The sequence below is a fragment of the Achroia grisella genome, unplaced genomic scaffold, assembly GCF_030625045.1.
Source record: "Achroia grisella isolate CSIRO2021 unplaced genomic scaffold, CSIRO_AGI_Agris_v1 utg478, whole genome shotgun sequence".
NCBI classification, from domain to species: Eukaryota; Metazoa; Arthropoda; class Insecta; order Lepidoptera; family Pyralidae; genus Achroia; species Achroia grisella.
This window is the reverse complement of record NW_026712882.1, coordinates 3968362-3985011: the sequence shown is the minus strand read 5'-3', so window position 1 is coordinate 3985011 and position 16650 is coordinate 3968362. Positions and strand designations below refer to the sequence as shown.

General features: G+C 36.2%; 1 protein-coding gene across 1 annotated transcript in view; it reads left to right on the top strand.

The window, feature by feature from the left end:
- The window catches only part of LOC131845702 (cohesin subunit SA-1), a 37589-nt gene that overhangs the window by 15833 nt on the left and 5106 nt on the right, over positions 1–16650 (top strand). Inside the window, exons 15-19 of the mRNA XM_059194804.1 lie at positions 4758–4888; positions 5904–6074; positions 11167–11367; positions 11799–11937; positions 13764–13821. Coding sequence (XP_059050787.1) covers positions 4758–4888; positions 5904–6074; positions 11167–11367; positions 11799–11937; positions 13764–13821 — 700 coding nt within the window. The remainder of the gene's footprint in view (positions 1–4757; positions 4889–5903; positions 6075–11166; positions 11368–11798; positions 11938–13763; positions 13822–16650) is intronic.

The following is a 16650-nucleotide window of genomic DNA, read 5'->3' as shown; positions in this document are numbered from 1 at the left end:
CGGTGGGCGCTCCGTCGGCGTATTTTACCTTAGTAATGGCGCGACCCACCCACACCGGCCCGACCCGGTACGATCGCTCACTTCCCGAGTTACGTTTCCGAATCCCGTTCCGTTCCGCCGGCGGTGTCCGGCGGCGTCCGGTGACGTCCGGCCGCGTCCGGCGCCCGGTGTCCGGTGTCCGGTGTCGGTGGCGGCCGCCGCGCGCCAATAATGCATATTTTTATCTCGACGCTCGTTGCGGGCGAAGCACAGTTCGGTGCATCAATATGTTCTCACCTAACATTACTAAGGGAAAATTGTCGCGCCCGCTTCATCGACCGCATCCGAAACCGACGGCGAACGACCGTTACGCACGGCTGTCATGAACGTATTTTCAGTGTTGCCAGTTAATCATTTCGCTTTCCTCCCAAATTATGCCCAGAATCCTAAAATTTAAGAGTTGAAAAAATACCTTCTGCTAGTAATGTTTGAACCAATATTATTAGCATATACCATACAGTACAGGCTTTTTTATTTAATTAAATTTACAACATATTTAATTAGATGAGTGCGATCCCGTTTTGTGTTGTTGGTTTTTGTCGCATTATGTTTACCTTACAAAAAATTCAATTAAAATTTTCTTTACCCACCAAATTCCTTCAAATATTTGTTTCTCCCAAATTATCCTCGTCGCCACTGAAACCCCCAAATTTAAGGGTATTCCCCCAATCTGGCAACACTGCGCATTTGGGACGATATTCGCTCGCGGTATCGGATCCGATATTCTTTCTTAACACTTGGAAACTTTTGTGATTTGAAGCATGCCCTGTGCAGTGTATTCAGTTGTTTCTGTTGCGTTCTGTTTCTGGACATCAATTTATTTTTACACTCACCTCTGTAACATGATCTGGTAAAGGTTTAACGTACCAATAGAATAATATTTACGGCTTCTCTACTAAATTCCGTAACAGGCTGTCTACTCTGGAGTCTAATTACAACCCAATGAAATATTGCTTATTACAAACCAATCAAATATGGGTTATTACAACCCAATGAAGTATGGGTTATTACAACCCAATGAAGTATGGGTTATTACAACCCAATGAAGTATGGGGTTATTACAACCCAATGAAGTATGGGTTATTACAACCCAATGAAGTATGGGTTATTACAACCCAATGAAGTATGGGGTTATTACAACCCAATGAAGTATGGGTTATTACAACCCAATGAAGTATGGGTTATTACAACCCAATGAAGTATTTGTTATTACAACCCAATGAAGTATGGGGTTATTACAACCCAATGAAGTATGGTTATTACAACCCAATGAAGTATGGGTTATTACAACCCAATGAAGTATGGGTTATTACAACCCAATGAAGTATGGGTTATTACAACCCAACGAAGTATTTATTATTACAACCCAATGAAGTATGGATTGTTACAACCCAATTAAATATGGGTTATTACAACCCAATGAGTTATGGCTTATATATTGTCATTGGGTTGTACACAATGAATATGATTTTTATAGTGAATTACTATCAAAATATTAAGAAAATTTATGTTTAATTAAATAATTAACCGATTTGATTGATATTTTCATTCGGTTAAGTCTTGATTTTATGTTCAGATTTGTTCAGTTTGTCGGTTATATTTTTTTTATCTTAGATTTAATTATGGACTTTTATCGTAACTAACTACTCGCCCCAGCTTCGTACGCGTGTACATGTATTATATATATATAAACATTCCTCTTGAACCACTCTATCTATTAAAAAAACCGCTTCAGCGACTTTGTTTTATACTATGTTATGATTTAATGAAAACAAAGTCGCTGTCGCTGTCCGTCCCTATGTATCCTTAAAACTTTAAAACTACACAACGGATTTTGAAGCGGTTTTTTTAATAGATAGAGTGATTCAAGAGAAAGGTTTATATGTATAATACATGTACACACGTGCGAAGCCAGCACGAGTAGTAATTGATATAGTGATTAGACTCCAGAGTGTTACGGTGGTAACTTCATCTCACTAATTGTATAAGATAATAGCTTGTTATATTTTAATAGTGGAGCAGTAGACAGTAGAGTGGTGCATGATTCATAGTAGACCTTGGCGGCACTGATTCACCACGCGTGGACTTGACTATGAATAGCGTCGGTTGTTGAACGGTGCCGCTGACTATACTCTGTGCGCTGTAGCATGGTGCGGGTGACAGTTATTAATTTTACATTTAACAATTGCAATTCAAGTTAATACAGTTATTAATGATTTTATTCATTACGAATTAGCTGTATCTAAGACTTTGTCTGCGTGGAATTTAATAAAAAAGAATTTGGAAATTTTTAAAAATAAAAGTAGCCTAAGTTGCTTCTTATTATATCAGGTACCTGTCAATAAAAGTCCCGTCAAAATCGGTCCAGCCATACAGAGATTAACCGGAAAGAACAGACAGACAGACAGAAAAAAATTGTAAAGAATGTTATTTTGGTGTATATACCGTAGTTATATTCATATGCATGTAATAAAAAACGGTTATATCAATATTACAAACAGATACTCCAATTTTATTTATATGTATAGATATATAGAATAAGACTATAGAAATAATGTCGTTTTTAAACGTGAAAAAACTGACTGTTTGTTCCGGCTAATCTCTTAAATGGCTGGAACTTTATTTATATGTATAGATGTATATGTGGTACAGCTAAAATACTAAGTCATAATTTGTAAATCGCGGCCACTTTTATGAGTGAAACGAAACGTTAACGAAACTGTCACCCGCGCCATGCTACAGCGTATATGGTATAGTTTATGAGTGGAACACTAGTGTGATGAGTTGTGAATTGAATAGCATATTTACGTACTACGTGATGTTTTATTACCTCTTATGTGATTTACACTATTCCTATTGTCTATGGATATTATTGCTATTGTAAACTACAATACTATGTCAATATATTGCTTACTAGCTGTGCCAGCGACTTCGTCCGTGTGGAATAGTGATCTTGACCAAATATAAAATTTTTTTTTAATAATTTAACCTAAAATGGGAAGGAATCCTGGATATGGGTTTAAAAATGACGATTTTCTATACAGACTTTAATCCACCATTTTTTATCCCCGTAAGGATAATAATTTTCAAACTTACTAATATTTAATGAACAGCCTGAAAAATATAGATTCTAGATTTAAAAATGACGATACTTCCATAGAACCCTTCGTCTCCCCTTTCAACCTCTTACAACCCTTTATTCGCATTAAAAAGCCTATTTTCTTTCTCAGGGTCTAGACTATCTGTGTACCAAATTTCATTGAAATCGGTTCAGTAGTTTTTAGTTTTTGCACGCAAGTCATCGGACAAGTGGTGTCGGGTGAGTACACTACACCCGCCTATTATACAGCAACAACACAAATCTTTGGTTTTGTTTTTCAACATTTTTTGTTTATATCAGTAGTTTTGGCGTGAAAGCGAGACAGACAGACAGATAGAGTTACTTATTATAATATTAGTAAGGATCAGTAAGGATAATGTTTATAAAGGATATAGTATAATTAAATACGATGATTTATGGTTTGTGATGATTATAAACACTATTTAGAATATAATTTGCAAGTTATATGGTCATTTTAATGAAATGAAATAATTTATTTGCGATACATTGGTACAGTATTATAATTAATATGATGTTACATGAAATTGATTGATCAGCAATATTTACCATACAGGCTTGCATACGTGAAGGTGTTTGTGTTACTTAAATATTCTTGGACACTAAAAAAAAACACTTGGTCAAAAAAAATGGAAGATTGTTGTATACTTTGATTGCCGTACAGTATACATTTCTCTTATGTGAGTCTAATCGACACATTGGTGTATAGGTTAGGTTAATACAAAGTTGTACCAAAATTTGTGATTTCTTAAGTATTGTTACTGTTTATAGAGAAATATAACATTTTTTGCATGTAGTAACTTATAAAAGTAATTTTAAATGTAAAGGAATAGTGTATGATAAGAGATAGCAAGAAGATGGTAATAGAAGATCACGTAGACTATCAGAGTGTGACATATGTACAGAGTGTGACCTTCAACGTTTGAAAGCTCAATCTGGAAAATTGTGTTACGATAGATAGAAAGTTTGTTTCAAATAAACTTTCGCCGTTTCTAATTAAATATTGATTCCTGCTACATTAAGAATAGAATAGAATAGAAAATTATTTATTCAAATAAACTTAATTTAAGCACTTTGGTCATTTAGTCAAGAATAAAGGTTAAGAAACTTGGCTGTAGCTCGTTTTAGACATATATATTTAATTGAATATGTTATACAAGTTTATATAAATGATATTATATTTATATATATAAATCATGACAATTCAACACATAAACTGTATTGTAGAACTCAAGTGGGGCAGAATATTACGCGGCTCTGCCCCAAACACTGCTTTACCGAGTAGAAACGACCCCCTCAAATTGTCAAACAAGACATGGACAGTAAGAAAAATCACCACTATAATTAATTAACATGTAAAAAAACAGTTACTTAGTCTTTCTCATTCTCGATCAATTTGCATTCTAATGGGGACGGAATAAAAAAAAAATATCTGCATGAATTAAGTTTATATCTATTTCTATTAATTTGCGGACCTAAAGAACTTATAGTACATAAAAGTAGTGATGCAGTTTCCAGAATGCGCACTGGATGTAAGGTTTCGACTCTGTACGTGTGTGCGTAGTCAGTGGGCGTGGCATGTAGTAACGTTATGTTACAGACGGACAAGACGAGAGACGGATCGAGGAGTTGCACAAGCGCCGCAACTTCCTGGCGGCGTACTGCAAGCTCATAGTGTACAACATAGCGCCCATACGACGCGCCGCTGACGTCTTCAAACACTACATCAAGGTATGACAACTGTCATAATAGTAGTAGAAATAGTAGAAATAATCTTTAAGATTCAAATGCGTCGTAATACAAGTATGAAAAAATAGATTAAAAATTCTAAACTTTAATCACTATATATATATATATTTGTATGATTGTTTGTATCAATCTTGGTGTTTTCAGTGTATATTACGTAAAGATTGTACAAAAAACATATCTAAGTGTTAAGGTAAGCAGAGCTGCTTACCGTAGGACTAGATGGCGCTGTGTTAATTGTCCAGGGTTATTTATAATTATATATTACTTTACAAATTCATAAAATCAAGGGATTGTTAATTAAAATATGTTATTATATTATTTCAGAATATATTCTACGATTTTATTAATTAAATATATATATATATATAGTTTAAATGACTCAATAATTACGTAATTATCTTTTTTTATATATAAAATTTTATAATTATGTAACAATGAACTCGTCCTCCAATCTTCTCTATTGGTTGCTGTGCCTTTATAAACAAATAAACCTTTAAAACATTTTGAAATATAATAGAACTAGCTACTCACCCCGTCTTCGCCCGGGTGTACATGTATTATACATATAAACCTTCCTTTTGAATCACTCTATCCATTAAAAAAAAACTGCTACAAAATCCGTTGGGTAGTTTTAAAGATTTAAGCATACCTAGACGGACGGACAGACAGCGACAGCGACTTTGATTTATTAAATTCAAAAACTTCCAAAATTCAAAAATCATTTATTCATGTAGGACATTTTAGCCGCTTATGAACGTCAAATTTTTACATTATAATTTTATTTTTCCCTACCGTCCAGTTCGGTATATACATCCAATTCAGAAGAACTGGCAAGAAACTCAATTGAATTACTTTTGTTTTTTTAAAGCCAGTTTATTTACAATTTATTTTTATATAGGTGTCTGTCTAACATTAAATGAAAATTCAGTGCATGAACATATACTATGTAGTGATGATAATGAAGTGTTCTGGTATAATTAATTGATGTTTGTTGCAGTGCTACAACGACTACGGGGATATAATAAAATCTACGCTAAGCAAGGCGCGCGAGATCAACAAGCTCAACTGCGCCCTCACCATGGAGCTGGCCATGCAGGCTCTCTTCACGGACATGCTGCAGCGGCACCAGACCCTCAACAAGCAGCTGCCGGAGTTCCTCGAGCTGAAGGTCAGACAACTGGACACTATTTTTTTACGACCTCGGTGGTCTAGCGGTTTAGCACACCGTCTTACTTCCGATGGTCGCGGGTTCGATTCCTAGCACGGTACAAACATTTATATTCATGAGTATAATTGTTTGTATTGGTTTGGGTTAGATTATTTTCTATGTATAATATGTATGTATATAGCAAAAAATATATATATCTATGTATTTGTTATCAGTTGTCTAGTACCCATAACACAAGCTTTAGCTAGCTTAACTTGGGTCTAGATGGCGCTGTGTAAATTGTCCTGAGATTATTATAATTTTGTTATTAATAATTCTGAATTGTATGGGATTAAAATTGATGTATCGGTATTTTTATCTTACTAATGATTTACTCAACCAGTTTGTTGTATATTTAACTACCTACCCACTCTGGCTTTGCACGGGTCTACATGTATTTTACATATGAACCTTCCTCTTGAATCACTCTATCTATTAAAAAAAAACCGCCTCAAAGTCCGTTGAAAGTAGTTTCAAAGATTTAAGCATATATAGTAACAGACAACGACAGCTACTTTGTTTTATACTGTGTAATGATATTTTCTCTATTTGAGTATTTCATTGAATTAGTGCTAATTGGTTGTTTGTATTCACACACTTCAACTTAAAAATGTAAAGTAACAATAAAATTATTTAAAAGTGCAACAAGCAAGTTTCTTGCTCGTTCTTCATGTGGTGAGACAGCTTACCGAATGAGCGGTAGATTGAAAAAAATGTGATGACTATTCAAAAATGCTTCAATGTAAGTTTATTTGAATAAATGATTTTCTATTCTATTCTATAAACGCTAAAATTTGTGTTACGGTTACTTGTAAATTTCAATTTCAATAAAAAAAAAAATCTAAATTCAAAATATTATTATTAATGTAGGTCTATTACAGACTCTTATGATATGTCAAATCTACCGTCAGTTCGGAGTGATTTCGAGATGAGAAGAACTGACAAGAAACTCAGCTCGTATTCTTTTCTTCTTTTCACTACGACCGATTTAATCTTATTGTGTTTTTATATTTGAGCCTAATTAAATTAGTGCTTGTTGGTAGTTTGTATACACACGTTTCGATTTGTAAAATGTGAACTTACAAGGATTGTTTAAAAGAGCAACACACAAGTTTCATGCTTATTCTTCTTGTGAGCTTTCCGATAAGCGGTAGATTTAAAAAAAATTGTTGACTATTCAAAAGTGCTTAAATTTAGTTTATTTGAATAAATGATTTTCTATTCTATTCTATTCTTTCAAATAAATGTTATACATGTTTACAATTTACAATAAACAAGTTGTGCTTAATTCAAACACAAAAACTACTGTGTTTAAGTACCTAAGATTATTATGCTTCAATTTGTGGGGCATTTGATATATTACAACGAATATATGTAACAAAATATGTAGAATAGAAACAAATTGGTCATGTCGCGAAACCCCATCGTAAATACAAGGTCACCAATCAGGAGCAACATGCCAAATAATGTTTAATACACCCGGTATTCATTTATACATATAAATAAAATTGTAGTGTCTGTTTGTAATATTGAAATAACCGTTTTTTACTACATGCATATGAAAATAAATGCCCTGGTGTTGCGGGTACTTTGGGCGACGATAATCACTTACCATCAGGTGTACTGCCACAAGTTTGCCCCTTATTCTATCAAAAAGTCTTCAATAGTATTAATCTATACATATAAATAAAATTGTAGTGTCTGTTTGTAATATTGAAATAACCGTTTTTTACTATATGCATATGAATATAAATACGGTACATACACCAAAATGTAATTTTTTTACAATTTTTGTCTGTCTGTCTGTTTGTTCCGGCTAATCTGTGAAATTGCTGGAAAAATAAAGTTAAAGTCCACGCAGACGAAGTCGCGGGAACAGCTATTATATAAATAAAATAGGAGCGTCTGTTTGTAATATTGAAATAACCATTTTTTCCTACAAGCACATGAATATAAATACGGTACACACACCAAAATGACATTTTTTACAATTATTTTCTGTCTGTCTGTTTGTTCCGGCTAATCTCTGAAATGGCAGGACCGATTTTGACGATTTTTTGGCAGGTAGCTGATGTAATAAGGAGTAACTTAGGCTACTTTTATTTTAGAAAAATAAAGTTAAATTCCACGCGGACGAAGTCGCGTGTACTGCTAGTGTTAAATAATTTTCCCTGCCGTCTGTTACAACCGAACTGAGCAATGACCTCAATATGAAATGTATGAAAAAACAGCTTTTGTTATTACGCTAACGAGAGGTATTCATCGTCCTTATTACTTGATGGTTAGTGTTTATCCACGACTCATGAGTTTCGTATGTTCTACTATATCTTATTTAATAATCGTAATCGTGTCGCAAAAGATCTGGGCGTGCTTTTTGATGACAAACTAACATTTCGAGACCACTATGATAACATTGTTGACCGTAGCTACCGTCTTCTTGGGTTCATTACAAGATCAACTAAAAACTTTCGGCAGAGTAGAAGCTTAATTAGTATCTATTACTCACTCGTACGTAGTATTTTAGAATATAACTCGGCTATCTGGTCTCCCTTCTATAGACTACATAGCAACCGAATTGAAAGTATTCAAAGACGTTATTTAAAGATACTTAGCTATAGATGCGGCTTAGGTCGTAAACTTGCATCTTACAGTGAACGTCTGAAATACTTTAATCTGGACCCTTTATATATAAGACGACAAAATAATGACCTAACCTTGTTACATAAAATTATTCATCATCAGTTGGACTCGTCCACTCTTCTTTCTCTATTAAACTTTAATACGAGATTTAGATCACGCAACCGTAATTATAACACCTTCCATCTTCAGGTTTACTCAAATAATACTTCTTATTATAATCCAATAGTTCGAATGTGTCGCCGATACAATGAAATTCTTGTCTCGAATAGAAATATAGATATTTTCCATTCAACGCTGATCCAGTTCCGGAGACAATTAAATTTCCACCGTAAAGAGACAAATTATATTTAACATTGTACCAATTTTCTTTTCTTTAATATAAATAAAATTCTGTTAACATGATAATTCATTGCATTACGTAGTTATATATCATTTTCTATTTAGTTTACTTTTTATTATATAACCTTATCTAATTATCTAGCGTATATTGAATGCGTCTATATAATTTAGCTCTTAGGCATACATAGTGTTGGATTACAATCCAGTTCTGTACCGAACTACACGCTCCTATTATATTATTATATTGACTGTAATCTGTTTTGTATGCTAATAAATAAATAAATAAAAATAAATAAATATTATAAACGCCGAAAGTTTGTGAGCATGGATGTATGTTGGTTACTCTTAGTAACATAGCTAATAATCAGAATAACGTATAGGTTATGAATTTTATGCGGATGAAACTACGGGCATAGCTTAATACGTACACGTAGGAGAAACGGAAAACTGATAAATCTTTTTTTTAAATTATTATAATTTTGTACTTATTCGTATTTGTGGTATTGACATCTAAATATATATAACTCAAAGGTGACTGATATAGTGATCTATCAACGCACAGCCCAAACCACTGGACGGATCGGGCTGAAATTTAATAATAATAATAAAGATATTTATTCAGCATTACAGTATTCTTAGATGCTATTTATCTTATATACTATACAACTTAAAAGCTAAAAGCTAAAACTAGTAACGCTGAATGTGACTCCCACTCAGCATTTATACTGCAGTATATATATACCACAGTGCTGATTTTCAGTGGGGCCACCACACACGAGAGAGCGTACGTAAATATTACTAGAGAAAATAAAACGTTAAAATTAAGACCATTTCATAAATAGGTATGAAAATGTATGTAAAGATAAATGCAATTTTAATTAATGTATGTAGTAAATTTTGTATATTATTTAAGTAGGTATATTGTTATGTAATGAGATAATTTATTATAATAAAATTTATTAATAATATTTAAATATATAACTTTGGCATGATAAAAAATTTAAATTAAAATATTTAAATTTGGCATGCAGGTAGATGTTATGACGTAAGCATCCGCTAAGAAAGGATTTTCATTATTTCTACCCCCAAGCGGATAAAATAGGGGATGAAAGTTTGTATGAAACATTGTCAATTTTAAATCGATCGAGCTGAGACTTTGCATGCATAGAGCTACTATGACGTAGGCATCCCCTAAGAAAGGATTTTGATAAATTCCACACCTAAGGGAATAAGTTAACGCGAGCGAAGCCGCGGGCAAAAGCTGGTTATAGCATATACTTCTTTATCATCATCATTACATAGTATAAAACAAAATCGCTGTCGCTGTCTGTCCGTCCCTCGGTATGCTTAAATCTTTAAAACTACGCAGCGGATTATAAAGCGATTTTTTTAATAGATAGAGTGATCAAGTGATTTTGATGAATTCCACCCCTAAGATAATAAATTAACGCGAGGGAAGCTACAGACAAAAGCTAGTTAGTATATATATCTTGTAAGTAGTGTATAGAGAATCAACCGGCTTTCTATACATTCGTCGATTAAATAGAAAATTGACATTGTTCAAAATTAGAAGCTAGTATTGCCACCTTTTATATAAGTAAATTAAATTAATCACGCCGTCTTAATCAGTATCTAAATTCTTTTAAACTGATATATAATACTTTTGTGTAAATATAAAACTTTGAAGGGAAAAAATAAATTTAAAAACTTGTAATATCTTGTCTTGTAAAAAATGTACATTTTAAATACTGCCATATTTTTTATTTAACCGACGAATATGGTAATATGCTAATGTTTTTATCTGCTGCTAAGCTAATGGTTTACTACGCTGGCGGGGCACTAATGGAAGACAATAATATTAGTATGAGGTCGGCTTAGTTAGCCATAGTAGTAAATTCATCAGGAATTTATCACGATGGTTTCTAGAGGGAACAGTGTGGAGGTCGTAGCAATTTCTTCCTCCCTTCCCCTGCTCCCATTGGATCAACTTCTCTACTTAGAGTGGACTTAAATAGCAAGGGCTCAACTTGTATTTGGAGCGGGCTGAATAGTAACGACGCACGTGTGACTGCAGGAGCTGGCGAAGCGGTTCGCGGTGATGTTCGGGCTGGACGCGGTGAAGAATCGCGAGGCGCTGACGGCGCTGCACCGCGCCGGCATCGCGTTCGCGGCGCTGGAGCCCGGCCGCGCGCCGCCGCCGCACCTGCTGTTCCTGGAGCCCCTGGCGGAGTTCTCGGGCAAGCTGCTGCGGCAGGACAAGCGGCAGGTGCTCAAGGTGAGCCCCCTCCGCTACAGGAGACGCCGCACCTGCTGTTCCTGGAGCCCCTGGCGGAGTTCTCGGGCAAGCTGCTGCGGCAGGACAAGCGGCAGGTGCTCAAGGTGAGCCCCCTCCGCTACAGGAGACGCCGCACCTGCTGCTCCTGGAGCCCCTGGCGGAGTTCTCGGGCAAGCTGCTGCGGCAGGACAAGCGGCAGGTGCTCAAGGTGAGCCCCCTCCGCTACAGGAGACGCCGCACCTGCTGTTCCTGGAGCTGAAATGAAAATTAACATTGCTGATCATACTAAAACACAAATTCTCTATTTAAATATGTGCTCATTAAAATGCCTTCATATAGAATAACCGTTACAGATATGTTGGACTGTATCGTTTTTTCTGTGTGATACCACTCACCGTCGAGAACGTGCTTAATGTGGTGTTTGTTGGCAGTTCCTGGACTCGCGCATCCAGCACTCGGTGCAGTGGGGCGAGGAGTGGGCCCCCCTGACGGCCTACCGCAACTCGCTGCTGACGGACTCCCCCGACGAGCGCCCGCCCCCCGCACGCAAACACTACGCGCGCAGGCACCGTACGTACCCCGCACACCCCCCGCACCCCACGCACCCCACACTACCCCACACTACCCCACACTACCCCACACTACCGCAACTCCCCCGACGAGCGCCCGCCCCCCGCACGCAAACACTACGCGCGCAGGCACCGTACGTACCCCGCACACCCCACGCACCCCACACTACCCCACACTACCCCACACTACCGCAACTCCCCCGACGAGCGCCCGCCCCCCGCACGCAAACACTACGCGCGCAGGCACCGTACGTACCCCGCACACCCCACGCACCCCACGCACCCCACGCACCCCACACTACCCCACACTACCCCAAACTACCCCACACTACCGCAACTCCCCCGACGAGCGCCCGCCCCCCGCATGCAAACACTACGCGCGCAGGCACCGTACGTACCCCGCACACCCCACGCACCCCACACTACCCCACACTACCCCACACTATCCCACGCTACCCCACGCTACCCCACGCTACGATAGTCGTAACAAATTGCTAGTTTTTGAACATACTACAATAATATTTTAATAATAACTTGTAACTATATGTAATAGATGGGAATGGATTACTATTCTATGAAATATCAAATAAACTTTCTCGTGACATATATACAATCGAAATAAATACGCTACCTCATGTAGTGACATCAGTCGAATAAATGAGATTATATGTATGTATGGGATTGTATGAGATGAGAGCAGTGGAAGAGAATGACACGCTGCGCGGACCCCAAATAATGGGATAAAGGCAAGGCAATGATGATAATCTTTATTAAATAAATAAGAAAAGAATACAAATGTTTGCACCATCGAAATCGAGACCGACGGAACTAAAACAGAGTTTTGTATGGTAGTGTCAAAATGATCTAGCACGCATAGTGCGGCCTGACCATCGGGACCGTGAATTTAAGGCAGGTATTTGACACACGTAGTCTTGAATACTTAAGAGTGTAAAGGTGACGTGGCTGCAACGTCACACCACGTCACACGTGGCGAGTGGTTCCCCGGCCTCGGCCTCGATGCGAGAGTAATCCCTCATTAGTATGCCTCACTCGTAACTCCAGGCGGTTTCACTCGCGCCGGTGACGTGGTTCGATGCCCGATGATAAGATACGGCCTCGTTATGAATATTGTATTTGGGACCGTCCCTTGGACTACGACTTGTTGGGCACGTAGTCGAAATTGTGTTTTACGTGAACGATCACGTTTAATGATGTCATTTGTCTATTATTCTGAAGAATTGCTAAACTGTGGCAATGGGTAGGGCATATAGCTTGTAGGACAGATGGCCGTTGGGGTAGAAAAGTCCTCGAGTGGCGACCGCGGACCGGAAGACGCAGAGTGGGAAGGCCTCCAGCAAGATGGACCAACAATCTGGTCAGGATCGCTGGAAGGCGTTGGATGCGAGCAGCGCAGGACCTATCGTCGTGGAGATTGTTGGAAGAGGCCTTTGTTCAGCAGTGGACGTCTTCCGGACTGAAATGATATGATATAAATTAAAATTGCTATTAAAAATAGGGGTTGGTGATAGAAAGGAGAAAATTTAGGGTTATATGTATTTTTAATGCCACATTATAAAAAAATAAATTAAAAATTTTTTGATCAAATAATAAAAAATATATTAGGAGTAGACAACCCTTATCATTAGGGGTTTGACAAATAGTAATCGATTCTCAGGCCCACTGAATATGCATATAAAATTTCCTAGAAATCTGTCAAACCGTTTCGCAGGTGTATGGTAACTAACATGACACACAACAACACGAGAATTTTATAAGATTATTTTCCATACATAGTGTGTGTATCACAAAGGACATGTTTATGTACAGGTGGACATGAGGAAGACGAGGGCGAGGAGAATCCCGATTCAGACCAGGAGCACCCAGGGTGAGCGACTCCAGACTCCACATCTTACAGCGTCACCAGCACTCCCATGTAAACACTTTAGTACTTTGTCACATCGACCGTTGTTGATTGCCAAACGTTTTTATATATTTTTAATAATTTGTTATTGTGACAAAGTACGAATCTGTTTACATATTACTCGACCCCTACTATTAGTATCATATTTCGAGTCTAATACCAGGAATTATTAATGAATACTGAACATGTACTGTACTGAACTGTTTAATTAAAATGTACAAACGAATAAGACATCGGACAGTACACAAATGTCAAAGAGATTGGTCAGTATTGCCATCATATAAAATGGAATTATGATTGCCAGCTATTAGAGTGTACATATGTCGTAACCGAAGCGTAGAATTGATCATTAGATTTTTTTTAAATTACGTGCTATTAATTTTGTAAATAAATTAATTATTTACGTTTGAAGGTATAATGAATTTGACAGAGCTATTATAAATAGTGTCAAATACTGTAATTATATTTTAAAGTCTTTATTTACCTTTAGACGTGCTAGTAGTGCATATTTATACATATAGAACGTTACAGACGAATAGACAATCGACAAAATATTAAATATGAAATCATATTGCCAGTAATAATTTATTAAAATATACGACGATTTTACTAAATAATGGATTGCTTTATAATATGATAAATTCTACGATTTGTACATGACATATATGTCAACTTACACGTGAGGAGTCAATCTATCTTCCTTCTCTTCTCTTTACAATCGAGTTCAGACTCATTGGAAGTAAGTAATTTAGTGGACATGTCAACTGTTGTTTTCTCCACAGTATCAACAATTGACAGGGTTTCTATCTGATGGAGATATTCAGTAGATTATATACAACAGCAAATATAATTTATTCTCGATCTGATTCAGTTGCACGTTACATATCAACTGTTACTTAGCAACATGATTACTTATTTTAAATGTGATGCACTGGACTTTTTATCTAAAATTAAATGTGTCTAATACTATCCACCCCATCTGCTGTAATAGTTTTGAAGGTATATATTTTATATATTTAATATAATTTTATTCATTCTAATATGAATATTTATATATTGTTTCTTTTCTACAATCTGAACTGTAATTCCGTAATCAAATCAATACAAAATATCTTTATTCGTGTACATCAACTCTTATGATATGTCAAATCTACCGTCAGCATGTAATTGCTTTAGAGAGATTCGATGTTCGAACTGATAACTGACTATTACCCCTTTATTTATAAAGAATTACAAACGTGTAACACCCCTCCGATCGATCCTCCGTCCAATTCAAACGGGGATCCATATTACGACGGCCTGAGCCGAGGTTCGAACCCCTAGTGGCGTCCTCTGACTAAAATCGTATCCGTCAGTAAGGAGTTGGCCTTCAGCCGCTCCATAAGTCCTTCCGCGGGTTTGGAGTGCCATCTGCACTCGCCCCCTAATGTCCGGTGAAGCTGTAAAGGCCAGCTGCGGCCAACAGCATTAGAGTAGTCCGAAAAAAAAAACGTGTAACAAACCTACTGTTATATCCTTTTCTTCCCAACAATTATTTAAAATGAAAGTAAGTTTTAAATTTTATGCGATTCATATTTAAACATACAATTAGAAAAATCACGGGATTTTACCACATTTTATTTCTTTTATGGGCAGACATATTCATTTACCTTCACAAGTCTTTGTTTGTTGCTACTATTGAAAAACGAGTTAAGATCCCTAGATTTTTAATAATTGTATGTAGAACTAATGTTTTTATTTTTTATGATTACTGGGGTACAATTCTGTGATGTAAATTTAATACTAATATAATGTATGAACACATTATTACATACATTATGCTGTATGGGTTGTAATATCGAGTTGCAACACGAGCAAATCAAAGGATCTTATGAATAATGATCTTATTTGTTTTACATGAAATATAAATAAATGTAATCCTATTTGTTAGTCCATAACACACTGAATAATTACCTTTTACGTATTTTTTAAAAACAAAACCAGAACTGAAGAATCATGTTTATGACAAAATTGTTAAGTCATAATGAATTCATATTTTGTTAAAACTAATTTATTCGTACGTCCAATATCAATAAACGTACTTTCGCATTTTTAATTATTCCCCTGCGATCGATCCTCTGTTAAATTCAAACGGGGAACGAAATTATTACGGCCTGAGCCGAGATTAGTACCCCCAGCGGTGCCCTCAGATTGGCGTCGTATCCGTCAGACGAGAGTTGGCCGCTCCATAAGTCCTACCTTCCATTTGGAGTGCCATTTGATCTCGCCCCCTATCATCCGCTGAAGCTGTAAAGGCCAGCTGCGGACAAGAGCTTTAGAGTAGTCGAAAAAAAAAATATTTTTGATTCGTTTAATACATTTTTAATAATAATTTATTGCGTATAATTATCATCGAGACTATAATAGTTTAAGGTCCTTTGGTTGCTCGTATTGATAACTTGACTCAATCAAACTGGTGACTATGTTTGTTGTATTAAATTGTGTAATAGTAAGTAGATGTAATGTAGTTAGTAAGTAGTTAGTTATTGTGACATTTGAAAGAGTAATGGCTCATGGAACTTGATTTAACTGTATGGTTGGTTGATGTGAATGTAATGGTGGGGATTATATATATATCGCAAAAAACTGGCAACACAGGTAATGTTAATATTTATATTATATACTAGCTGTGTCTGTGTGTAAAGCAATTCTTAAAATTGTAACCATCTATAATCACTAATTTTAGAAATTGAATTTAACATTGAGTTGTCTATGCTTCTTTATGGTTTATATATATAAAAAAATTACACATTC